The following is a 27671-nucleotide window of genomic DNA, read 5'->3' on the forward strand; positions in this document are numbered from 1 at the left end:
TGTAGAGCTCACAAACGTTTTTATAGTTTTTTTCTTCAAAGAGTCTATTTTACTGTCTATGTACAGCCTTTCTTCAGTCAACAAAACCACAAAGTTGGGTTTTTATTAGTAAACTTGCATCTATAAATATGAAATTTGTTCAAAAATATAAGTAAATTAATTAAATATGCAGTGAAGCCAAAACGAACATGGCATACACGAAGCTATGCCATAAAAGTGATAGAGGTCTTGAACACCGGATATTTTCAGTGATACACAAGATTATCTCTCTTGTGGAAGGAATTACGGAGTTAACGTTACTGCTTGAAAACTGCGATGCGTTAATTCCGTAGTTACCAAAGCAACCTAACTATACAAGGGGGGGAAAGCAGAGGACGTTATTATAACCAGCGAATAAGGTAATATTATCTTTAACAATTCGTTGGTCTGCAAATTCTTATTTTGAACAGGCAAATAAATTAGGAATACTTGTTTTACATTTTGAATATATAATGACATGATGAACCCTCAAAAATCCTGCAAACTTGAGTCGGCCATTAAAATAAATAACTTTTTGATATGTAAACACATTTAACGAAATCACATTTGAATCACCCTGTCGACGAAGATGGCAAGTCCGCAAACAACCGAACAGCCCCCGCCGCATATTGACCCGACACAAGCGCCGGTCGCTTTCGGGAACTGGGCGCTTCCAAAGCTGATCATGGAGCTGCAGGACGTCGAGCTGTTTACCCGGCAGAGGGCGCTCGCTGCACTCTGCGAACTCGTCCATGACCACGAGCGCGCATATGAAGCCATTCTCAATGGTAAACACAATATTTAATAACCTTTTTGTCCATAAATATATCATTATATAGAAGCGAACGTTATAATCAGAAATTTGTGCATTAATTAAAACTTTTTGAAGATACCACACACTTTGTTGTATGCCCCGGTGTATATCAACCATAACATTTCTTGACCTCATCATAGGATGTATGGAAAGACTCAAGGTTTTGCTGCAAGATGAGGATAACTTAGTCAGGATCAAAACTACTGAAGTGCTTTATGTGCTTGCTTCACACAGCTTGGGAAGGTGAGTCATACAAGAGTCCGTGGGCCTATTTTTCTTGTGTTCTAGTAAGCTTTTGGCATGTGAATGTGCTTGGCCCTGTAGCCTAGGCCTATGTGTTTTTTTTATACAAGTTATATATATATTTTCTCTGTTAAATTGTTACAGAGTAAGTGGATCCCTTAACAGGATTCAACGACAAGGACTATAATATTTATTTATATTATATGTAGGATATTTATAATTAAATTAAATGTTAGGTATTTACATAATTGTACAAAAATAAAATATGTAAAAGTATAACAATTTTAGAGCTAAAATGTATTTAACTAACGTTCAAAAGTTTAGGTCACAAATTTTTTTTTAAAGATACTTTTAATACTTTTTTTCAACAAGGACACATTAAATTGATAAATTGACTGTAAATTTAAATTAAATTGACACTAAAAAGATAGTTACAAAAGAAATATATTTTAAATAAGTGCTGTTCTTTTGAGCTTTCTATTCATCAATCCTGAAACTTATTATTTCATATTAATATGAATTATTATCATGGTTTCCACAAAATATTCATCAGCACAACTGTTTTCAGCATTGATAACAATAATACATTTTTCTTGAGTACTAAATAAGCGTATTAGAATGAAGTAGTGAGTAATGAGTAATGATATTGAAAATTCAGCTTTGCATCACAAGAATATATTACAATTGAAAATACATTAAATTATGTAACAATTATTTTAAATAAAAAAAAATATATTTCACAATATTTCTGCATTTACTGTATTTTTGATCAAATAAATGCAGTGTTGGTGAGCAGAAGAGACGTCATTCAAAAACATCTGACCAACCCCAAACTGTTGAATGGAAGTGTAAATTCATAAGCACACTTTTGCAGACAAAAAAACTAAAACTAAATCTGACTATGCTCTTCATGCTTTAATAATAAAATATCAAGAAAGGATTGTTATTTCCAGTAACAGTTATTTCTGATCAATGAATATTTTAGTGTCCAAGACTTTGAAAATGTAATATTTAATATCACAAGAATGGATGTGACATTTTTGAAACACAACTGAAATACTTGCAACACAAGTCATTTGGCAAGTTTGACTAAATGTAATTGTGTTCACACAGAGATGCCTTTTTGAAATTTGACATTGTGGGTCCCCTTGCAAACCTGTTAGAGGACCCTGAGAATGCCTGCCGTATAAATGTGCACCAGGCACTTAATAGGATCGCTGAATTCCCCTCAGGTGACTATTGTTTCTTATACTTCTGTTTCACAGTAAATTTATTGCCGAAGCTTTTCATTTGAAGTGTCCTCTGTTATATCCTCTACAGGAGCAGTATTTATGGTGTGTATGGGGCTGGTGCCCAGACTGGTGCTGAAGGTCTCTGATGAAGAAGAGAACATCCGTGCTTTAATTCTCTCCACATTAAGCTGCTGTGTGAGTGTGAACGCCCTGCCTGCACTGGAGAGTGATGCGATCCCGGTCCTGAAAGATCAGCTGTCTCACCCGTCCCCCGCCATCCGCCAGGCAGCCACATCTGTCTTAGTGGGAATCAGGTAGGCAACATGGCACCCAATAATCTAGTTTGGGTTAAGTTCACTATGGTAATTAGAGTACAGAGACCAGGTAAAAAAAAAGAAACCCTGGAACATCTCTCCTGTTCTTAGTGTGCCTGTAGATGGGAAGATGAAGGTGTGTGAGGAGAATCTTCTGCCCATGTTGGTCAAGCTGCTGTCAGATGAGGACCAAGGGGTTGTCGCTAATGCTGCAGGGACCATTATGAACACAGCTGTTATCACTAAGGGTCAGCACAAAATCAACTTTGTGCATGTTTGTAAATTTTTTAGTCAATCAGTGAATGAAGTTAGAAACACTTCAACATCTGTTATAGTGTCGTCTCAAAAACACTTAAACCGGGATAGTTAACCCAAAAATGAAAATTCTGTCATAATATATTCACCATCATGTTGCCCCAAACCTCTATGACTTTATTCTGTGGAATGTTAATGTATATATTTTGAGAAATGTCTTTTTATTTTTTAAAAATTTTTTATTGTCCATATAATGGAAGTCAATGGCCACCAAACATTTTTGGTTACCAGCATTCTTCAAAATGTTTTCTTCTGAAGAAGAGTAGAAGTCATAAAGGTTTGGAACAACATGAGGGTGAGTAAATGATAACAGATATTTCATTTTCGGGTGAACCATCCCTTTAAAATCTCTAAATGGTGTTCATGTTAGTTATGCACATATTTTAGATCAGGGGTTTTTTCAGACTCTTTGATGCCCCAGACTCTCAAATATGGTCCACTTGCGAGGGAGCCCCTTTAAGGCAGCAATACATTTTCAAATATAGAGACCTTTTTATACAGTGAAAAGCAGGTCTCAACCAACTGTAGAGATATGGGAAAGGGAACTAAAATTTCAAACTCTAGAAAAAGTTTCGGCCAACTTAAAGGTCTTCATTAGATATCAAATGTTTCTCAGGCAAACAGAATTTTAAAAGAACCTTTACAAAGGCAAAAGGGGGTGGCTTTCAAATAAGATTAAATAACATATAAAAATACATAATGGAAAAAATGTATCTAGAAAGAAAATCAGAAAAGTTTACTGTATGTCTCAAATTGATGTCAACCCTTCCTTGAACAGATGTCTCAGTTTTTCCAGTTTCACAGATAGTGTGAACAATTATCTGGAGAATATTTATTTTCTATTACATAGCTTTTTCTACTCACCATCAAAGTAAATTTAGATCATAAACCCAAGAGGAAACGGTGTTGACTATTGAATAAAATAATTATAATTTCTACGAAATTATAGAAGCAGTGGTAATATCAAATTTTGTCGATTTCAATAATTGTATTAACTTTTTGTTAGTTTTTTTTGGGTATGATTTGTTATAATTAAAAAAAAAAAAAAAAATATATATATATATATATATATATATATATATTTTTTTTTTTTTTTTTACAAAAAAATGTCTCTGAACTGTCCTGCACTTAGCACTCCTTTGAAAACCCCTGTATTAGATTATTATTTTCTGCCTGTTTCTAGGTAAATCCGAGGCACTGGAAGCAGGTGCCATCGCCCCTCTGATGCGGCTGGTGGTGAGTGAGAATATCGCGGTGTGTGCCAATGCCCTCCGTGCCCTTACAGTCCTGGCAGAGGTTCCTAGGGCCCGGGCACAGCTGCTGGAGCATGTGCCTCTGCTGAAGTCTAGACTCGCACACCCTAACTCCATCATCCAGAGAGCTGCCTCCACTGCCATTGAAGTCATCTCCTGGAAGCCATGAGGAAAACAAGACTTCTCCTGATATGAGCCTGACCTGATGTAATATATTTAATAAAATTAAATAATTAACCACTTAAAACACACTAATTTAAGAGAATGTCATGAATATTAAGTTAAAAGAACAGAATAAAAATGATAAATAAGAATTCTGAAGGATGTGACGTTTACCTTGCGTGTTTAACTGAAATGCTTTATAAATATGAATTGATAAAGTCTAAACAAGATAAACATATAAAGGAAGGCCAACTATGTAATATATTGTTTTGGTGTGGTTTAATCCCAGAGTAGTGTAAATGTGCAGTGTCATGTTTTTGGAATACCCCTCGGTGCGGCGAATGGATTGAACCAGCGGTCAACGGCAGCGAGCACGTTCTCGCTATCTGTCACACGACATGCGGAGTCACGACAGATAAATATTTGTGGCTGGTTGTTGGCAACCAACCAGTCCGAGCCAATACAGGGTACGCGCCTGCTCCGTTCTAGAAAGTCATATTTATTTTTGTAGAATTAAACAGAGGATTATATCGCAGGGAGAAGTGCGGGGTGCAGGCTGTATATTTTTGGATCACATTTGCTGGATAGGTAAGTTTATACTTCGCATATAATGTCTTATTGAATAAATTCTAGTAAAATTATTTTGGCCAGCGCAAGAAATTCTCCGGGATTGAACCGCGATTCCGCCACGAGTGCCACTGGTCTGTTACTCAAGCATATAAATGTATCTTATATGTTACTTAAATAAGTCGAACAGTTATATTAAAGGAAAACAGAGCAAGTGTACGTTATGATATAAGGTGATGTGTTTGGACATTCGTCAACCTAAAATCACAAATCGCCACAGGATTGATGCAGTCGGCGAGATTATGGCAGTGGATGATGCGATGCTTTTACATAACATCATAGGCGATAGAGACGGAGAACAGGTGCCTATGGCAAGCCGTTTGAACACTTAAATAGGATCTGGTTCTATGTTATTAGCGCTTGTAATGTGTATGTTATTAAATAATCCTAAAATAACTAGAATCTTTTTATGTTTCACTAGCAGCTAGTAGCCTATCTGTTCACTGGAGACTTTTGCTGCGATTCACTATCCTTGTAACCAGTAACAAAATGCGTATTCACAATTTGGCTAATATTTTAACTTGTTTCTGACTAGTATGGGGTTTTTTTTCTTTTTTTTTCTGGTGTCTATTCCAGTTTTATTCATTAGATGCTAGCAACTCAATAGTTGATAGTATAGCCTATATTCAAGCTTTACTTTTACTAGTACGTGTAGCCTACTTACACATCATATTTATTATTACTAGTGCTTGTTAATGAGACAGAACAATCTGTTCCTATTATTATGTTACATATTACGGTCCCTACTAAAATGTTATTGTAACAATAGGAATCTACACTAGTCTGTAATAACTGTGCTAATGTCTATTCAGTTACTTCTAAAATAAAATGAAACAGATATTAGTAACTATGTGAATAGTTAACAACTATGATAAACAAATACTTACATTTGTTAGATACAAGTTAAAATATTAGCCAAATTGTGAATACGTGTTTTGTTACTGGTTACAAGGATAATGAATCGCAGCAAACGTCTCTATTGAAAAGATACTAGTGAAACTGAAAAAGATTCTAGTTCTTTTAGGGTTATAATACTCAAAAGTGAATGTTGGTGTCTGACCCACTGATTCCTATGGAATAGGTACATGTCACCATTGGGATAAGTATTAGTGAATAATTTCAATAGATATTAGTCATTATTAAAATAAGTACAAGTATATAATAAATAGCTACTTAAATTAAATATATATACGTATATAGCTACTAAATTACTAGAAATTCACTTGGCGCTCAAAAAATAGTGCTAAAAATAATTGTCGTTAGGAGCTCAGAAAAATCTTTTCGAATATTCTCAACCATTTTACATCCTGCTTTTTGTAACTAGTAATATGTGCATACAGTTGTTTGTTTTTAGTTGTGTCCAGTCAAATTCATACTGTATGGCTCATCAGCAATTTTGAGCCAGATCCTAGTTGCAGAGTTGTTTTAAATTTCGTCTGAAATCTCAGAGGAATGTGCGGATGTTAATTACTGAGAGACCGTCAAACCCCTGATTATGAGAGATCTTAATTATCAGTAGTTGATGTGTAATAATATACAGTAAACTCTCTTTGTGAGAGGTTTCTGAATCCAATTAACCGATGGCCCTTAATACCAACTACTCCTCAAAGTCTACCTAAGCTCTTCTAAGCAGACATCTGCTTGAACATATCTATTTATATATCACTTTATCAAACACCCATATTTCAGATTATGTAATGCACCTGACATCCATACCTTTGAGAGGATGAAGGTATGTGGCCAATATAATGGAGATCTGTGGATTAATTGACCGCATGTAGCAGGCCATCTGTTTGCCCAAAAGCATCCATCTGCTGTGTGATGATTCATCAACCAGCTTCTTACCGCCTATTAAAGACGTCTCTGAAACCCACTATCAATCACAGACAATAAGCCCTTTACGTACTATCAGTAGGTGTTGAAAAACAGGCTGTTTTTATGTGAAATACATATTCATGAGTCATGGATCGGAATGCATAAGCAATTTTACATTTACATTTATTCATTTAGCTGACGCTTTTATACAAAGCGACTTACAATTGCTATATATGTCAGAGGTCGCACGCCTCTGGAGCAACTAGGGGTTAAGTGTCTTGCTCAGGGACACATTGGTGTCTCACAGTGGATTCGAACCCGGGTCTCTCACACCAAAGGCATGTGTCTTATCCATTGCGCCACTACCACCCGTAATTTTATTTTATTTAGACTTTATCAATTTTATTTATTTATTTATTTTATTCTAGGGACACATAAAGGTGTATTACATTGTCATTCTCATTAAAACAGGGACCACCGTGGACCATGGCAACAGGTTGTCATGACGACAAACTTTATACTTTTTAACAAGCATGATCTGGTGCTGGGATAGGCCTATTGCATAAATAGTGTGTTTGTTTAGTGTAAACAGTGTTTGGTGTTAGATGAAGTCTAAGATTTGTTTGAAGAGACATGAGCCTTCTTGACAAGTTCACCAGATGGATTTGATTACAGCCTTAGGACAGAATAAAGCAAAGATTTATGTGTAGTCTTTTGTACTCGCTCTTCAAGCTTCTTAACCAGGGAGGGATTACATAGGACCCTTCTAGAGGATTTTAATTAAAATGTGACCAACCCCATTGCAATCTGATCTGTGCAGGGATGAATGTATAGGAATAAGAGAGGCGGATAAAGGAAATGTGGGTATGTTGATGGATAAGTTAAGGCAAACGATTGTATTGATAATTCCATTCATAGTTGTGTTTTTAAGTGTTCGATTACAATATTCAGTAATGATGAGCATTTCAAGAATTGATTTGAGCAATTCTTGACTGGATTATTGGCATCTAGATTCAGATTTGATTGACCGTCTATAAGGAGTGTCAAACTTTAGCCTGGTGTAATGCAAGAGAGAGATTGATTCCTGAAGAGGTGGACGATGATTCCTGCTTGTGGAAAGTAGAGGAATGGTGGCAAACGCTTGAGTTTAGGGACGGCAGATAGGATGGGAATGGAGGCTAAAGAGAGAAAACCCAGAGCGATTTCCAGATTAAGCCCTTCAAAAGGTAAAAAACAAAAACAGACTAAAGCAAAAGAGAGCTTTTATTTTGTTGAGCTAGGTTATTACTTCAGTAGCTGATCCACAGATTTAAATTAAGCCTGTATGGCTTTCTTTCTTCTGCAAAACAATACAATTGGATACTTTGAAGAATGTCCCTGTGTTTTTTGCACAACAAAATTACAATTCTGTCATCATTTACTCACTCTCATGTCTCACCACAACCCGTGTGCCTTTCTTCTGTGGCACATAATTTATACAGTATATATTTTAAAGTCAGTGGGGTCTAAACAAAATTGGACCTCATTGAAATCCGTTTCATTGAAGAAAGAAAGTCATACAACAATTTGAGGGTGATTAAATGAATTTTCATTTTGGTGTCAACTATCCCTTTACAGGTCCATACTGAAAATATGATTTATTTCCTGGTGCAAAAAAAAAAATGGAAATCAAAATAAGTATACTTTAATATTGATAGAGCAACACTTAGTATAAAATTAAATACACTGTAAAAAACAAAAAAGCAAAATGTATGGTTTGAACAGGCAGCTGTGGTTGCCAGAACTTTACTGTAATATATAGAAGGTGCACATTGGCTGTGTCCAAAAGCTGAAAAATGCTGCCTTCGGAGGATGCATTTCAAGGTAGGAAGGCATCAAGGCACATCCAAATCCAGTGTTAGCTTCACTTCCTGTCTTCTGAGATACTTTAATCTGATTGATTTTTGAAGATTTTTTCTCTGCCTTTGATATCCCACAATCCTGTTGGATTGATTATGATTAACTGCCTAGTGTGGGGTTAAAAGGCATCAAAAGGCCCTTGGGGAAACTTTCATGGAGCAGCCATTGTGAACTCACTTTGCCAAACCTCAAGACTGCAAATATTATGATAAATCAGGAAAATTGTACAGCGTAAACAGGTGTTTAGGAAAGTGATGGTTTTGTTATTAGAAAAAAATAAAATAATAATTGTCTCAATGTTGTGTAAGTTCATTAGCATTCGCCTCAGTTAAATTAAAGCTACACCGCTGTGCTTGTGGCCATCACCTGCTACAGAGAATTTGTTGACCAGTGGTCCAACAAGAAGGTCATGTTAAAATAATCAAGCAAAGGTTCACGAGTTTTATATAAAAGTAAGATACATTTGTGCATTTATTTCTATGAAACTGACTAGCTGACTAGGCATACAGCATGTCTCCTGACTGTGTGAGCAGGTCACACTATATCCTCTCTTATCTTTCACAGCAGCTTGCTGGTCATGTGTTTTTGCTGAACTGAGATAAGTGTTTCTCTCTGAGATGAAATGCAAGGATCTGTTTTGGAGGATAGCCTAAAAATGACAGGCAGCAAATAGAGACAAACACGCTGTGAAGCCTCATGTGACAACATGATTTATGTTATAACTTCCAGAAAGTTATCGGATATAGCTATCTAAGCTGGTGTAGCTAGCTTGATTTGGGACTTAAGTAAACATTTATATTTCCATGTAAATTTTATTTTAAAGGCTTTTAGAAATGGGTTTACTAAGAGGTAATTTTAAGTAATTCAAATGCAAATACGCAATTGATTGATGTTAATTTCTGTGGCTGGTTGTTATGTAAAATGTATTGGTCAACTAATTGATTTTTAAATAGCTGATGCTGATGTCAATACCATAATCAGTTAGATGGCTCTCTTTGTTTGCTCAGTGTATTTAATCCCATTGTATTTAAGCCTTCCTGGTTGATTCTTGTTGATGCATTGTGTTATTTTGCTTCTGTGATTTTTCCAGTGTTTCTGAGTTTTGTTTAGCTTAATAAATACTATTATCGAGATCTTCCTTGTTTTCATCGCGCACTGCTGCTACCATTACACAATATGACTGGTATCAAAAGTGGGGATTTTTCAGTGACTCTTTCTGCAAGTTGCATTGTTATACCAGTAGGTGGCGACAAGTGACTGTCTATATCAGTGTGTCATTAAATCATTCATTCAACCAACTGGCTCAAAGCCCTGATGCAGTGTTGCAGTGGTTTTGCTGTGGCTTTGTTTGGAATTATTTTCATTAGTGGAGCAAAAACAGACAGAGTAACTTTGGCAGGATTTCGTGCATGACACTTCATTCTAAAAATGCGGCGATCAAGTTAAAAGCAGATCAACTTTTTAAAAATGCATCTCAACACCTAAGAATTACTAAGAAAGTGTTGTTTGTCCCATAAATTAACACAGCGACCGCCAAATGTGAATGCAATGATATTTTATTAACAGAGCTCGTGTCACAAACACAACACATTACATGTTAACATATTTTACGTGTTAAGTACATGCGCACAGAGGGGGCAAGGACGTTCTTAAAGAGCCTCACACACCCAACACACCAACACAGAGTGCAGCATATTAGAATACACAAATCATATTTTACTTCTGTACAGATCATTTATCACAATGATCTACATCCCCTTCCTTTAGCTGAAACTTCCTATCAAAGAAAGAAAGTAAACATATTTAACAATGATCAATTGGGGTATGACATTAACATTAACAACCAAGAATATGAATGACTTTCATTATAACAATGTATCCATTGCAATGAATAAATTATGTTTCATTAAATGATGTTTTATTAACAAGGTTCGTGAGGAACATGTTCTAATGATCAAGCAATCAAGTCATTCTAACCAGCTGTCATCAATCAGTAATCAACAGGTCCACTCAATCAGCATGAGTTAAACCTATAAATATACGCAGTCGACTCACCCATATTCCTCGACAGTTTTCAGCATCCCTCCACCACCCCATCTCCTCACACTTGCATGGTTATCTTCCTAACCAGAGACGGGGGGAGTACTCTGGGTTCGGGCCCAATTTCCGAGCTCGGAGCCCTCCCCCCGGACAGCACGCCAAATACGCATAACCATTTAGGGCGTTTTTCCACTGGGTTCGTTTGCTGCGGTCCGAACCCGAGTGCGCTAGTTCCCGGCGCCCCCCGCAGCGTTGGTCTGGTTTCACACTCAATTAGTTGTATCGAACCCAGGTGCATTTGCAGTGATCTTACGTCATCGCAAACGCACACGTAAAACGCATGGAGAATACAACTCGACTGAGCATAGCTGTAATTTGTCTGTTTTTTTTTGGTGCTATTATGCACAACATAGTGAGAGACAACTACGTTTATGTTCATTACATGGTGTAATTCAGCACATATCCAGGGGACGCCGTGTTTCTGCTGCTCGCAGAAGATTTTTCACTGATGCGACAGTGATACGCATGCGCGGGATACTATACTTCCTGAACAAGCACGCACCCGAGTCCGTGTTGCTTGCACATTAACGCGAACCGCGCCACGGTTCGGGAGCAACCGAGCTCAGACCACCTCCTCCAGGTAGTCTCGGGTTCGGTACTCTAGTGCGCACCCGGGTCCGATGACAGCGTTCACATTAGTGATTTTTCATGCGAACCGTGCCCCGGTCCGCACTAAACTGCCAGTGTGAAAGCGCCCTTACTCTCTGATCATTCATAAGTGTGAACTCGTGAAACAAAGTTCGGGAGGAGCACGTTCAAATAATCAATCCAATCAACTCGTCATCAACAATTACCACATCTATCCTATCAGCATGAGAGGAAGCATATTGACCTACATTCCTCGACAGTTTTTCAGCATCCCTCCACCATCCTGACTCCTCACTCTTGGCTTGTTCCTACCACAGCCAGGAATACGGGGGGAGTACTCTGGGTTCGAGAACATACCGAGCCCAGAGCTACAAATTAAAAATTAAAAAATCCATGTAGACATTTAGAGAAAGACACCGGGTTCTGCAACAGCACAGCTTTCTCCTTCAGTCTGTGGAATACATCCTCATGCTGGTCTTTCTCTTGGTGAGCCTGGAATGCATTTATTACGACAAAAAACATCCTCGTATCTTTTACCATGAAAACACAGATGCACCTTGTTGTGATCTTGCCGAGGGTGGGGTTGTAAATCCGCCTGTCAGTGTGGTTTGGCCTATTAATATTTTTTTATGGAGACGGAGGTGACTGGAGCTTCACTGTGGTGATAATTAGTCTTCAGAAAGTCAAAGTGCCGCCACACCTCCGTTTTGAATCAATGTCAACATCTACGTGCTTGCCGTCGCCATGTTTGCTTCTGTTTGAAGGTGCATGCACACTGTCGCCGAGCAGAGCGAGTGTTTCAATTCATTCCCTAGGAATGAACTGAAAACACTCGCTGCTATCGTTCCTGTAAAGCGGGTATACAGTAAACACCCCTGCTGTTTAAAAAGTGTATCGCAATTAGTTTAACATCTCAACCCGACTTGAATCGTCACATATTTGTATCGATTTTCAACCGGCTCAGAGTGAATCGTTACATCCCTATTAGCAGGCATTCAATATAAGAACTAAAGTGTCACTGACTCTCCCATTACTAGAGCTCACTGTTTGAACCTTGGTTTCGTCTTGCAAATGCGACCTGAACGTGTTCTGTAAGGTGCATTACTGACCTTAGTGGGAGACTGTACTGTTTTGGCATGTCAGTTAGTGTGGATTTTGGTAGTGGAAGGTTTATTAGTGTTGAGTGTGGTGAAGTGGGAGCAAAGTCTTCTGTGTAGTGGTGTTTTGAGAGTCAATGTTTTCAGGGGTGTGCTGTGATGGAGGGGGCTATGCAACAGGAAGTGTCGGTTTCTCCTGTATGTTCTCCCATTGCATTGGAAAGTGTATTACCCAGGCTCCTTATTCACCTTTTTTACCGTACAAAGGTGCTTGCATCCTTTTGGGGTTTGCATTCTTACAACAGTCTATAATTAACAGGAATGGCTGACTGTGTCTGTCGTGACAACAGGCGTTGTGCAGGGAAACACAACGTCAGGTCACGGGGAATGTTTCTCAGGTTTAGGAGGTTAAGGAATACATCCGTGCCATCTCTGTGAGATTTCTCTATCAGCTGTTTGCGCTGCAAACCGCTCTTTCTGCCAGGCCATTCGACTGTGTGTCTGGACTACTGGTGACCAGAGGTGTAAAGTCCAGGTTCAGAAAGTAAAAGTCCTCCTCAGTATTTTGTTCCAATCACCTGGATTTGCCTATTAGCACAGTTTTTCAGCCAGGAGATGGCTGAGTTCATGGGCGGAATAAACATATGGCAGGACTTTTACTTTCTGAACCCTGGACTTTACACCTCCGCTGGTGACATGGATGTCACGGAGAAAGTCAATCTCATACCAACCCGTGCGTATGAGTCCATAAGCACTAGATCATTTTGGCCAACCATATCTGTAGACCAAGGCAGGTCTGGAACTGGGTATGGTTTTAGTGGTTCTTTCTGTTGATGTGGCTTTGTGCTGTTGCAGACTGAGCATGAGAGGAGTTCCTCTGTGATATCAGCTGTCATCTTTGGGCAAAAAATAATACCTCTTGCTCTGTGCTTGGTAGCGTCCAGACCAGGGTGTACTCTGTGGACTATGCTGATGTATTTTCTCTGGGATGAGTGAAGAATGACTGTTTTGTGGCCTTTCATCAATATTCCATTTTCCACAGCTAGCTCATCTGCGTAGGGAAGGTATGGATCCACAGTGGGCCACACGCTATGTTCTTTAATTGGCTAACCTCATTGGATCACAGTGGTGAGAGCCTGTGACACTTCATCCTACGCCATATGCTTTCTAAGTTCCTCCAGTCGAGTAGTGGAGAATGGAGATGTAATTGACGGACATGTCCACAAATGTGACCTTTCAGTGTCTTGAGGGACTTCTATGTTTGGAGCTCGAGATGCTTGCAAGATACATGTGCTTACCCTTCTTGTACACCAGACCAGAGTGATGTCGTAGCACTGTAACCTGAGCATCATCCTCCTTCATGCAGGAGCTGTGTGGATTGGTTTCTTCAGAATGGTCACCAGGGGCTGGTGGTTCATCTCAATGAGTGTAGGTTTCCCTCTCTGAACTTAGTACAAGCAAATACGAGGGCTAGCAGATCTTTTTCTATCTGAACGTACCGTGTCTCTATGTCTGTGAGTGTGCGAGACGCATACGCAACTGGTTTGCCCTCCTGCATGCATGCAGCACCAAGCCCGAAGCATGAGGCATAGTGTAACTTGCTTCTTTACATCTTAGTATGATAAGACAGGTGGGGTGGACAAGTATGACTTGAGGGTGTCAAACGCTTGTTGGTGCTGCTGGTACCAACACCATCCGTTTGATCTTTCTGGGGGTGTGGCAATTTCGGTGAAGTTTGGGATAAATTACCACAGATAATTTGCCATTCCAAGGAAATACTTTAATGCAGGGACATCCTTGAGGGCTGGCATCTCAGAGATTGCTTTTGTTATGGAAGGATCGGCTTTTAGGCCTTTACTTGGCGAAATTTGCATTTAACTGGGTTTAGCTTGAGTCTGACCTCACACATGATGCTCTGTTTAACACCCTTTTTTAGAATAATGCCATGTTCAGTAGTGTTGCGACGCTCCGATTGCTATGTCGCCGACAATAATTCCACAGGGGTATCCTGAAAACAACTGCTCCATTGAGCTGGAACACCTCGTTTGTGGAGTTTATGCCGAAAGGCATACGAAGAAATCTACAGTGCCCAAATGGAGTGCTGAATGTGGTCATCATGGAGGACTTGTGGGCGAATATGCCAGAAAGAGTTGTGGGTCGCTACTTCCTGTACTCTGCGCATAGGGTGATGGGGTCTTTTTAAGGCAGTGTTAAGATCTTTTGGGTTGATACACAGCCTGATTTCTTGTCTGACCTTTTTGTGTATAACCACCACCATAGACTAGACCCATTCTGTCAGCTCTAAGACTGTCGTTATGACGCTAAGGCTCTGCATGCGGTCCTGCGCCGCTTTGACACACTGGGGTCCACTGTCTTGGAATACGTAATTGGAAGTTCTCCGAGCTTGTGGTAAATAAGTATTTGTACTCGGTAAGAATGTCTTCAGTACTGCCGTCCATACTGACATGATGCACACCCGTGATGATTGTAACGATCCCCATGTCAAGCCATGCACAAAATCCTAACAGTGGTTGGACATCTTGATCCACCAAGAAGAATGATAATTTTGCCCATTTAGGCCACACTGCAATTATGTGACAAGGCGTTTTGTTTTGATTTTACTTCCACTATAAGCTACGAGGTTAGGTGTCTTTGATTGCGTCTCTGGCCGTTCATTGTTGGCCAAAACAGTCCGCCGTTGTCACTCACTGCGTGGTCTTGTGAAAACTTTCATGAGCAGTCTCTGTTTTCTACAAATTTGGTTCATTCACAGGAGAAAAATCTGTGCCGTCTTCTGACACCATGTTGTTTGTCCCATAAATTAACACAGTGACCGCCACGTGTGAATGCGATGTTATTTTATTAACAGAGTCACAAACATGAGACATTACATGTTAACATAGTTCACATGTGTTAAGTACACACACAGAGGGGCCAAGGACGTTCTTAAAGAGCCCAACACTTTTAGAGTGCAGCATATTAGAATACACTAATCATATTGTACTTCTGTACAAATCATAAATCACAATGATCTACAAAAAGTACCAGTAGTTCCACGCACAGGAGTAGATATAGCCTATCTGACTAACATATCTACAGTGTATATTAACCTTCTTATCTGCAGCTGTTTCTTTAAATAAGGCTCTTTCTTTCCATAAGATAATTCTTTTCTGGTGGTTATAGTTGTACCAGGATCCCATGGTGCTGTTGGCCGGAGATCTGTAATGTGTTTCAGTGTTTTATGCCCTGTCATGCTGCCAGTACAGCATCCTCACACAATAAAGCCAAAATGGATGCTTCCATAAACATCCATCAGTGGGGCCATTAGCTTTCAAATCTGCACTCATGTTTCAGTTTTGGTTTTTAAAGAAAAACGCCCACATACCAACATTACTGACAACATACTTGAAGCAGCTGTACTTGAATTGAAAATGATATCTAAATGGGTTTTCAAACATATACACACAAAATAACAACATGCTCATGAACACCCAGGCATCATCCAATAAATCTGTGCAGTGTGCCGCCCATGGGCAACAGCACAATGGCTGGGCTCAAAACACTTAATCCCTCACATTATGTGTGTGTGTGTGTGTGTGTGTGTGTGTGTGTGTGTGTGTGTGTGTGTGTGTGTGTGTGTGTGTGTGTGTGTGTGTGTGTGTGTGTGTGTGTGTGTGTGTGTGTGTGTGTGTGTGTGTGTGTGTGTGTGTGTGTGTGTGCGTGCGTGCGTGCGTGCGAGAGAGAGAGAGAGAGAGAGAGAGAGAGAGAGAGAGAGAGAGAGAGAGAGAGAGAGAGAGAGAGAGAGAGAGAGAGAGAGAGAGAGAGAGAACGAGAGAGAACTGCCCTTTACAAAACCAGGCCCACACATGGCCTTCTGTCTGCAATAACATTAATTGTTAAAAATGCATTCAAAGCCTGGTCCTCTACCTACTGGCATTAAGAGCATTGCTTCTAATTTTTGGCCTCGATCAGATTAAATGTGTGCTATATAAGTCTCTATACATTTAAAAAATAAATATTAATAATTAATGTGCTTGTGAAGGGATGCAAAGATTTAAAATGATGTCTAATACCAATATTTTTTTATTATTATTTTATGGCCAATAACGGGTAAATGGTTGATATTAAAATTCAACACTGTATTTTGTCTAAATAAATGAATAATAAAACACTAATGCAGTTGTTTTCAAATTAATTTAAGTGGCACATTATGTGTGAAAAATGGATGTTAAGTATTAAAAAAAATGGATATAATACACAAAAAATTATTTTAGCCTCTTGTCCTGTTTAATTCATTCTAATGCAACACAATTTTTGAATATTTGCCACAACTTAATTTCATTATGTTGTCAGTTGTTTTCCAAACTCATCAGGCATTATAAGAGAAGACTCAGAGCTGTTATCTTGGCAAGAGGAGGTTGCAAAAAGTATAGAATAAAAGGGTGCCATTGATTGTGGCCAATAGCCGCGTTTCCACTGTCGGGCCAGGGCCGGGCTAGGGCTAACAGCGAGCCGGGCCAGTGGCCTCGGGCCTCAAGCACCGGGCTTGCGTTTCCACTGCCGGGCCATTAGCCCTGCAGCGCTGCCCTAAACCCCGCCCTTAACACGCCTTCCTGGATCAAACGTCATACAACCTCACCCATTTCAGCGGGAATTATGATGTTCATTCAGGCAGGAAGTTAGAAAACTTAGATTTTAAGAAGATAGCATGTATTAACTCACCGTCCGCGGCTGCCATAGTGTCCCGACTTGTCTCTCCACTAACAGATGGACGGTGACCCAGCACACCGTCCATCAAGTCGAACCATGGAAAGTTCCTTCTCTGGGCACCGCTTTGTCCATTGTGCGTTTTAATCGCCTTGTACTGCGCCCACAACTTTTTTATTTTTTCCCGAACTTGAAGCGTTGTTCACTGAATGCTTAGCTTAGCAAGTTCAGCAACGATGTATTTTATAACGTCCTCGTTTCTGCACAGAGGAAGCTCCCGAAAAAAAAGTTGCTTTATTTTATGATAGTCCGGTATAAAGAGACGAGACGTGGGCTACTGACAGATAAAATAAAAACATGACTGTGATAGCCTTTATGATTGGTCGGATTTCTTCAAGCGTATGTTTTTTTACTATGCGTATCTTCAAGCGTTTACTATGTTTACTATGGTAACGGTTAGCGCGCATAGTCTTTTGCATCACAAACACAACGCGAGTTAAATTATTTTAAAAGTCTTTAATGCTGACAGAATTATCCGGCGCTGCCGTCTCTCGACTCAGGTAAACTCCGCCTCTGTTCGTAACCACTCCTCTAGCCCGAGCTGGCCCGCTCTGGCCCATGGTATTCGACGGGCCAGAAATCCTGGCCGTTGGCCCCGAGTAAGCCCCGATCAAGCCCCGGAAGTGACAGTGGAAACGCGACTGGCCCTGGCACGCACTAGCACGGCCCGGCCCTGGCCCGACAGTGGAAACGCGGCTATTGTGTGTTTGTACGGAGCCCGGGAAGTCACCTGTGGGAGAAAAAACAAAACAATCCGTGGCGACGGTTTTGCAATCCGTCCGCTCAGTTTATAAACCGTACTCACGAATTCTCAAACTGTTCCCTCGGTTTAACAAATCGTGCCCACGGATTAATAAACCGTACCCACGAGTTTCTAATCCGCGCTCTCAGATTTGTAAACCGTGCCTTCAGTTTTTGCAATCTGTACCCACAAATTCATAAACCGTGCCCACGCTTTCACAATTCGTTCCCCCGGGTTTGTAATCTGTACTCACGGATTTGTGGCTCACTCTCATTTTAGAAGAACACGTTGTTAACGAATCTTATTGTATACTGTTTTATTGAATATTAAGGGGAATACATCAAATTGTCTTAACTACGTCTGCATGCTTAAAGTGATTCTCAATTTTAGCGGGTATGGGTGGAATATACGATTTAATATGAATGACGTGCATCAAAATCTTTTGTTTATTTGTGATAATCTTAGCACTTTATTATTATTTTCTAACCTGTATTATGACTGATATTTGATGAATTGCTTTGTTCATTTTTTTGTAAGTTTTGGACAAAAGCGTCTTCTAAATATGTAGCCTTAAATGTAATAATAATAATAATAATTAGCGGAGCACGTTTTTTCCACCGCCGGCCCTAATTGTGAATAGACTCCGCACACGCCTCTCACCTGAGCACGTAGACCAACTTATCTTTTTGAACAACAATATGTAGGCTGTAGCCTATGTTTAAGTTTAAAGCAACACTATGTAACTTTTCAACCTTCATAATATATTTCCAAGATCCTTGTGATGGTACATCGACTTACAATAGGTTGAATGACACGTCTGCCATAGCCTGACAGGGTCTGTATCGCTTTTACTGGCACTATGTAACTTCGGGGTTCGGGTAGTAACCAGAGCACAAAAAGAACTACAAAATTCGACTGCTTTACGGCATACGTCACTTCCCCCACCACTTCGTCAAATTTGGACGTGAGAGGCCAACCAGCGTTTGTTTTCGGCTTTCGTGCGTATGTTTTTGTCATGGGGGTTGTTTACACCTGGCCACTCGGATAGCTATCTGATTGTGAAAAGTCCAGGTGTAAATGTCCTCCGAAACGCATTTGAGACGGATTTGAATCCGACCGCTCAAACCACTTCAGGAGGAGATCTGAGACGCATTCCAGACGAAACTGGACAAGTGTAAATGGGTAGATGACAAATAAGGGTGAAACAGCATTTTTTTAAACAAAGTTCTAAATTGCTTAAGAATTGTATGAATTTGTAAAGTACAAATACTGTTGTTTTTGAAACTGTTAGAGGTTAGCAGATTTTTTTTCTCATTATGTAATTTATTAAGCTTTTCTCACAGCTCCAGGCAAAATATGTCCTGCGGTGTGACATGACATTACTATAAAATTCAAATATTGAAATATTATTAATTTCAAATACAAATCAGGTATGTTTTATGTTTAACAAGTATTCTTAAAGAATGATCATTAAAATTCTGCATATTTTTTTTTTTCACAGCTGTTTTTCGATTATATTCTTTGCTTGTGCCATCTTTTACCACTCACTCCAGTGGAAATATTGTTTAAAATGAGAAAAAATATTTGAAAATGTTTATTATTTTTTTATATGGTTATATTATGCAATGTTTTCAAATGCATATAATTATTTAAGCTAGTTAACATAGTAAAAGTCGTTTAATTGTGTTTGAAGTGATGTCACACCACAGGACATCCCGTCACACCACAGGACAAAATGAGACACTGCATGAACATTTATGGTGAAATTTATTGAATACTTTTGTAACAAACAAATTCATTTGCATCTCTATTTGAACATTAATGAAAATCCACCATATCAGTACAATCTTATTACTTAGTGTATGAATTTGAACTAAAAACATAGTGAACAAGACATACTGAATAATTAACATTTTGGAGGTGTCAGATCAGACCCAGTCATAAAGACCATTCATTTCTATTTTTAACTTAAAAGACTAAACAAATATCTTGTTTCTCAGGGGAAAGCATAAAAGCATGTTAAATAATTAAATAAAATAATTAAAAGCATGTTAAAATCATCAATTCAGCTCTTTGAACAAAGATTCCAGTGAACAAGAGAAATCTGACTTCATCATTTCCCTGTACCTCCTTGTCCTTTCTTTACTCATGCCTAAAAACTGACAAATCACTTTAAAAACAATGATCAGTGACTGTTAACATACACATACAACAAACAAATGAAGACAGATATATATATTTATGCTTAATATATGTATAATATAGGTATATTATGTATAATGAAGACAGATATATATTTATGTTTAATATATGTATAATATAGGTATATTATATATAATATTTACAATATTTGTTTAATATATATATAGAGACAGAGATATATTTATATTTATGTTTAATATTGCAAACATAACAGACGAGAATCTAGCTAGACATCTGATTTAATTATGTCACACTACAGGACGGGCTGTCACACCACAGGACTTTTTCACTTTTGCAGCCATTTTGAGTAATTGCTATACAAGACTGACCTTGGGCATTACAGTAACTGAATAAGTTCATTGTTTTAAACCTGAATATGATTCTTTTTTAAAAATATTTTTATTTTTTCTCGAACTAGATCAGTCTAGATCAGTCACACCACAGGACTATCAAAAATGGACACGTTCATGGTCTGACAGAAATGATCAAATATATCAAATTAATAAGAGATTAACACTCACATTTTAACCTCCTTAGCACATCCAAACATCTGGGGGACTTCCTGGTAGGGGGCTTGACTAAAGGACCCCTATGGCTGTCCATGTAACTGCCAGTACAAAAATCTAATATCCTATGTCACACTGCAGGACAGCATTTGTGTTTCAAAACTAAATGTACTGTAAATATTATTTTAGTACTTTTTAGCATTTTGAAAACTTAAGTTAAGTAAGTAAATGCATACAAAAAAATGCCAAGGCATTTATTAGCTGCTCCAAGCATACCTGCTTTATTTTACTAATATTTACATTTGATGAGTCATCAATGTTACAGTCACACCGCAGGACATTTTGCTATTCACCTTGAAATATGAAACACACCAAATAAATTTTACGTCCCAAAATCATAATATTTAAATAAAATGATGTTCTATGCCCCACTGGCATGTGTCGTTTTAATTGAGAAATGCAGTTCAATAAACATTTAGACTTGATTACAGAAAAAACATGCGTCACGTCATCTGCCCAAATGCATATGGTTGTTGAAACCACATATGTAAATTGTACTCCTCCCAAAAATGCTAAAAAATAAATAAATAAAAAAACGTGTGAGAGCGTGTTATAGGCTAGATGTTATATCCAGATATGACGACGCGCTGGAACACGCATCACCGCAGATGAGCAACTGCATCAAGCCAACGTGCAAACTATCGCAAATCAAAGTTAAAGTAAGTCGCAGACGCTTAACACACAATCTTCATCATTAAAAGTAAAGAAACGAAATGATCTTACCAGGGCTGTTACTGCTCTCTCTTATTGCGGTCTTTGATTTTGACATTTTTGCTGATGATCTATAAAATGCAGCTCATGTCTGTTGCTTTCGGTGACGTGCACTCCATTAAATCTGCATATAGCGCGAGAATTGAAGATCGAATTTAAATCCGTTTCGCAAAAAATACATTTATGTGACCAGGTGTAAATGGAATCGTTTTGATAAATCAGATAGCTATGCCTCACGAATTAGTTTGCCAGTTGAACTCAGGTGTTGTGAGGTGTATTTATCACGTAGTCCTGAGGGATATCAGACAACGCCGTTTGATGTTGATTCCTGCGATTATCATGAGAACAGCTTTCAATAGCTCACATAATAGCATTCAATAGCTCAGGACATAAATAAGCCTAACGTAGAGGTTGTAAATAGTGTAAACGAGCACAATTTGCAAACTGAAACTATTATGATAAATTGCAATAATCATGTCTAATGACATCATAACAGCCAATGTTATGAAATAATGCGACGTACATTTAACTTAATTGATGTTATCTGGCATTTTGTAATGTTTACATTCCAATAAAAACAACTAGGGATGCACCGATCCACATTTTTTCACTTCCGATCCGATCCCGATACCTGAATTTGGATATCGGCCGATACCGATACTATTCCGATACCAGAGCTGTGTTTGCTTTAATATTTTTAGTATCATTATTGTTTATTTTATATGATGCTGAAATAAACTCCTCTCAACAGGCAAGTATGATATGTAGGCCTACATATTTATGCATGTATGGTAAGTATAAGGTCAGAAAAGGAAGTCAGAAAAACAGTAAATCCTGTTAACAGGAAAAATCCCATTCTGAAAACAAATATGCAACTGTAGGTCATGTCAATATTTATTACATTCCCAAAATGTCAAATATTTTGAGTCTTGAAATATAAGAAAAGTGCAAGTGTAAACATCTTACACACACACACACACACTACCTAAAGGGTGATCCTCGCTCCGATGCTGTAACTCTCTCGATGAATGCTCGATCAACATCAGCCATGTGCAAACAGACAAGCGGATTTCGCCTCAGACGCGCGTCAATTTCGCTTCAAACTTTTGCTTTTTACGAGCGTCAATTTCGCTCTGGGCGCGCGAATGGATTCAAAATATTCAAGCGTCCAACTAGACGCGGCAGACGCGAATTTGACGCGCTATTCGCGTTTGGTGTGAACGCACAGTAACGTGGTGCTTTTTTAAATGTTTGATTGCATTCGTTGTGTTGTACGACGCGAGGGAGCTTCAACGAGCTCTGAATTACGGCTTTGCAAACATTGCATTTTGCTGTCTTGCTCTGCGGTGTTTCCAGTGTGAAGAATTTCCACACAGCGGCCGCAAACTCCGGAATGGATTTCCTGAGCGGTGGCGTGTCTCATAACTCTGTGTCTCATTGAGCCGCGCCTCCGTTCAGGAAATCCATTCCGCAGTTTGCAGCCAGCTAGCAGACTAGCCGGCGGGAATCACTTTTGGAGTCATTTCAGCAGACAACGTTAAAGCGCAGACATGACTCAAGGATATCGGATATCTCCGCAGGTTGGATCGGGAAAATCCGATACGTGAATTACGCTGGTATCGGTCCCGATACCGATACTGGATCGGATCGGCCCCATCCCTAAAAACAACACAAATTAAATTATACAGTTGGCCTAGACTATAGACTATTTACTTGTGATTTAGCTGCAATCATGTAAAAACGTTATAATATAATATATTTACGACAGTGCAAGTATTCCACAGCGACTCTAGGGGTCGCTGTTTGACAAAAACACAATTTCTACTTAGTGTGGCTTTAATCAGTCGTGGTAAATAGGCCTGTTGGTTGCAATTCGCAACCTCACCACTAGATACCGCTAAAAATTACACAGTGCACCTTTAAGTAGTGGTGATAATGAGATGATTGGTTAGTGCACAGCTATAACTAATGAGTGTCCATGACAACAAGACAAGGGTACGTTTACATGACAACGATATGCTTAAAACGTGAATCTGTGAAAACAGTGATGCCATGCACATGTGTATTACGTGTTTAGTCTATAAGCATGCGCGTCTGAATGACGTAGGCCTAGTCTTTCTTTACAAAGTGACATTGCCAATAACTTGTCTGGCATGCATAATACAGCGTTTTTTGTAATTTCCGCGGATCCGTGTGAACGGGAATCATTTTGATAATGTCTTCATCTGTACAGAGGTAAACAACTTTTGTCCTGAAAAAAAGAAAGAGTTTATGTGCTAAATAGGAAGAGGATCTACCGCCAGCAGTCGATTTTGATATTCTGAACTTATCAACTGGCCAGAATTTTGAGATTGCAGTAGATGTGAAGGACTATAATGCGTTAAGTGCTCGCTCAAGTACAGGGGAGCTAAACCATTTAATGCTTTGTAAGTAATTAGCAAGATTTTAAAATATATACGATGTTTAAAAGGGAGCCAATGCAATGTTGACAGAACCAGGCTAATAAAACCGGTCATATTTCCTGGTTTTTAGTAAGAACTCTAGCTGCTACGTTTTGGACCAGCTGGAGTTTGTTTATTAAGCGTGCAGAGCAACCACCCAGTAGAGCATTACAATAATACAATACTCTAGCATTGAGGTCATGAACGCATGAACTAACTTTTCCAGATTTGTCATTGAGAGCATATGTCATAACTTAGATATATTTTAAGACGGAAGAATACCCTAACCCTAACCCTAACTTTGCGGTACTGCCTACTGAACTTGTGATTTTATGACATCTCTTCATTTACAGCTACAAACTGATCAAACGGTGAGATAAGTATGATTTAAAGTAAACCATGCCAATGCAATTCCACTATAGTCAACATAATATTCGAGTCTATTCAAAAGAATGTTGTGGTCGATAGTATCAAATGCAGCACTAAGATCCAGTAACACTAGGGCAAATCATTTGAGCAAATAATTTGTAACTCTAATGAGAGCAGTCTCAGTAGTCAGTACTATGATTCGATCTAAATCCTGACTGGAAATCCTCGCAGAGACCATTTCTTTCTAAAAAGGAACAGCAGTTAGCTGCATACTGCATACTAGTATCTTTGGCAGAAAAGGTAGATTTGAGATCGGCCTGTAATTGACTAATTCTGTGGGAGTTAATTCAAGTTGTGTTTTTTAATAAGTGGTTTAATAATAGCCAGCTTAAAGGTTTTGAGTATATTTCCTAATGACAAAGATGAATTGATGATATTAAGAAGAGGATCTATGACCTCTGGAAGTATCTCTTTTAGTAGCTTAGTCGGTATAGGGTATATGTTGTTGATTTAGATAATTTTAACGAGTTTAGACAATTCTTCCACTCCTGTAGCACTGAATGAATGGAATTTTTCCTCAGGGACACTACAATGTACTGTCTGATGCGATACTGTAGTAGATGGTTGCATGGTTATAATTTTCTCCATAATATTATCAATCTTATCTTGCAAGTAAAGAAGTTCATAAAGTCATTACTGCTGTGCTGTTTGGAAACGTCTGGGGCTGAAGTTTTATTTCTCGCTAATTTAGTCATTGTATCAAATAAATACCTAGGGTTGTTTTATTTTCTTAAAAGAGTGTCGAAAAATAAGCAGATCTAGACGGTTTTAAGGCCTTTCTGTATGCATTGGAGCTGTCTTTCCACGAAATGCGAAAAACCTCTGGTTTTGTTTTCTTCCAGCTGCGCTCCATTTTTCTGGCTACTCTCTTGAGGGCCTGAGTGTGCTCATTGTACCACGGCGTTGGACTATTTTCTTTAATCTTCTTTAAAGGTACAATATGTAACTTTTTTGCTTTAAAAATAGCAAAAATCACTATATCTATGTTTTATATATTTTTTAGTTGTGTACTTACATTATCCCTACTGTTTCAAACAACTTTCAAACCAGGAGAAATTTGTAATTTAATTCGAAGACACGTACCGTTTCTTTATTTCCGTTTGTCGCCGTCAATGGCGTCATATCCGCGTTATCCCTGGTTTCCGCTCGTACTGCCATAGTAACCAGAGCCCTCTGATGGTAACCAAGGCGACAGACGTGGACAACTGTGTAGTTCGCAATGTAGTTCATTCAAACAGTATGGACCATGGCAAGCAGACTTTGGATAAAAAGGAGAACTAAAACGAGAATCAATATCAGCGCGGTGTTTTCGAGATGCCGAGAGCTCCTACGTGTAAACAGGTGAGCACATTTACATAAAACTAATCAGTGTTATATAGTTCAACAATGATAAAATGTTAGAATATGATCTGCATGTTATTCTAATGTTGATCTAGCTTACTGCTAGTCTCATACAGACAAACTAACACATAGAATAACATAAATTTCAACACATTCAAATTAGTGCTGCACGATTAATCGTATCGCAATCGCGATGTCAAGCCTACGCGATTATATGACGCAAAATGCTGCGATTTTATATAACATAAACAAATTAGCGCTGTTAACGCAAATAACGCAGCATCTGTTAATTTTTGGCATCCTTTGGCTAGTGTTACATGATCCCGCTATTATTCATGCAAATGCTTTTAAACCATTCATGCGCGATAAGACAAAAAAGAACGCGCTGCCTGTGAATGTCCTCCTGACACACACACACACATACACACGACTCACAGATAGACGCGCGCCAGTATCAAGTTCTCTTTCGCGGTAGAACGAACAACACACATGTATGCCAAAATGAACGCGCTGTCAGTGAATGTCCTCCTGACACACAGACACACACACACACACACACACACACACACACACACGACCCACAGATAGATATGGAGGTATTTTTGGTGCAAAACTACTGAACGCCTGTGACAGTGAAATTTGTAGTTGTAGAGAATAGCCACACATGTGTATCAGTAAATTTGAAGTCACAGAGAGAAATGTTTTAAGAGTTGCAAACTTGTAGACTTTTTTTTATCTTCCACAAACACAACACAACAGTTAGGCTACACCTTCTCAAATTCTTCATTGCAGGTGCACAAATCCTATTCTACAAATCACAAAATAAGAAACTCATACGCTCACATTTTTTGCTACAGTTGCTGCAGTGAATATGGTGCAAAACGCATTTACACACCCGCATCAAGAAATGTGAAGTCACGGAGAAATTTTGCTCATCTGCAAATCAGTATGTGAATTCATCCAATGAGAGTTGCACACTTGTAGAATATTTTCTCACAAATGTCTTGTATATTTTTCTAGCACAAACACAAGTACATAACTACAGCTGCTTGAATCTGCTGCGACGAATCTCAAACACTGTTTTTCGCTTTCAAGTGACAATTTTCGCGCGCTCTCCCTTTTGCACCAAGTGCACCGTGAAATGTGGGGCAAAAGTGAGTTGTGCATCTGTAGAGGCAGTGGGCGGAGCCTACATGAATATTCATGAGTTTCCCGGGCATGCACGCAGATCTGATCATTTTAGTTCACGCTCCTCGTTTCTCAGCAGGTTTAATGGATTATTTCAAAAAAGGTAATATAGTTTCAGCGCGAACTTAAACTACAATTGTGTATCGTTTTGTTAAATTCATAATGTTTTTATTAATTCGTCACTGACTGAATGATTGCTATATATCCTGGATTATTTCAAAAAAGGTAAATATAGTTTCAGCGCGAACTTAAACTACAATTGTGTATCGTTTTGTTAAATTCATAATGTTTTTATTAATTCGTCACTGACTGAATGATTGCTGGCAATTTATTCGTTTAAGTAAGCCAAATCATTTAGACCACTAGGTTACTGTAAATGAGAAACAAAAAAACACTTAACATTATTTTACGGTATATAATAAGCCACCGATTTGATGTTTTAAAAAAAATATTTACAAACATACTGGCAAAATAATGTAACAATATTATTTTTAATGTTTTGATTGCAAGGTGTGTTTTTTTGTTTCTCATTTACAGTAACCTAATTGTATCAAATGTAATTTATCCACTTTTGTCCATACAATTTTGTTTAATCCAAATTGTACGTATGTATTAAAGCAACACATTCATGCTTGAGTTTGGTCTTAAATGATTTGGCTTATTTAAACGAACAAGAATTTAAGAACAATCACACCAGGATATATATATTATATATATATTTTAAAAAGTGTTAGCCCACAGATACATTTATGAGGGTTTATTTAATTTATTGCAATCAACAAATAATAATAATTAGTAAAAGCCACA

General features: G+C 38.4%; 1 protein-coding gene across 6 annotated transcripts in view; it reads left to right on the forward strand.

Annotated features, from left to right (window-relative positions):
* The first annotated feature begins 291 nt into the window (after nucleotides 1-291).
* The window catches only part of rsph14 (radial spoke head 14 homolog), a 67931-nt gene continuing 40551 nt past the window's right edge, over nucleotides 292-27671 (forward strand). For 3 of the 6 annotated variants that reach the window (XM_082187779.1, XM_082187780.1, XM_082187781.1), the window contains exon 1: nucleotides 4717-4939. Coding sequence is in view for 3 of the 6 variants with exons in the window: in XM_082187776.1 (XP_082043902.1) it covers nucleotides 608-806; nucleotides 973-1075; nucleotides 2189-2307; nucleotides 2396-2621; nucleotides 2733-2869; nucleotides 4120-4358 (1023 nt within the window). In the remaining 3 variants the exon portion in view is untranslated. The other 3 variants (XM_082187776.1, XM_082187778.1, XM_082187777.1) reach the window with 2 other exon arrangements.

This window comes from Leuciscus leuciscus (genome assembly GCF_965113295.1).
Source record: "Leuciscus leuciscus genome assembly, chromosome: 13".
NCBI lineage: Eukaryota > Metazoa > Chordata > Actinopteri > Cypriniformes > Leuciscidae > Leuciscus > Leuciscus leuciscus.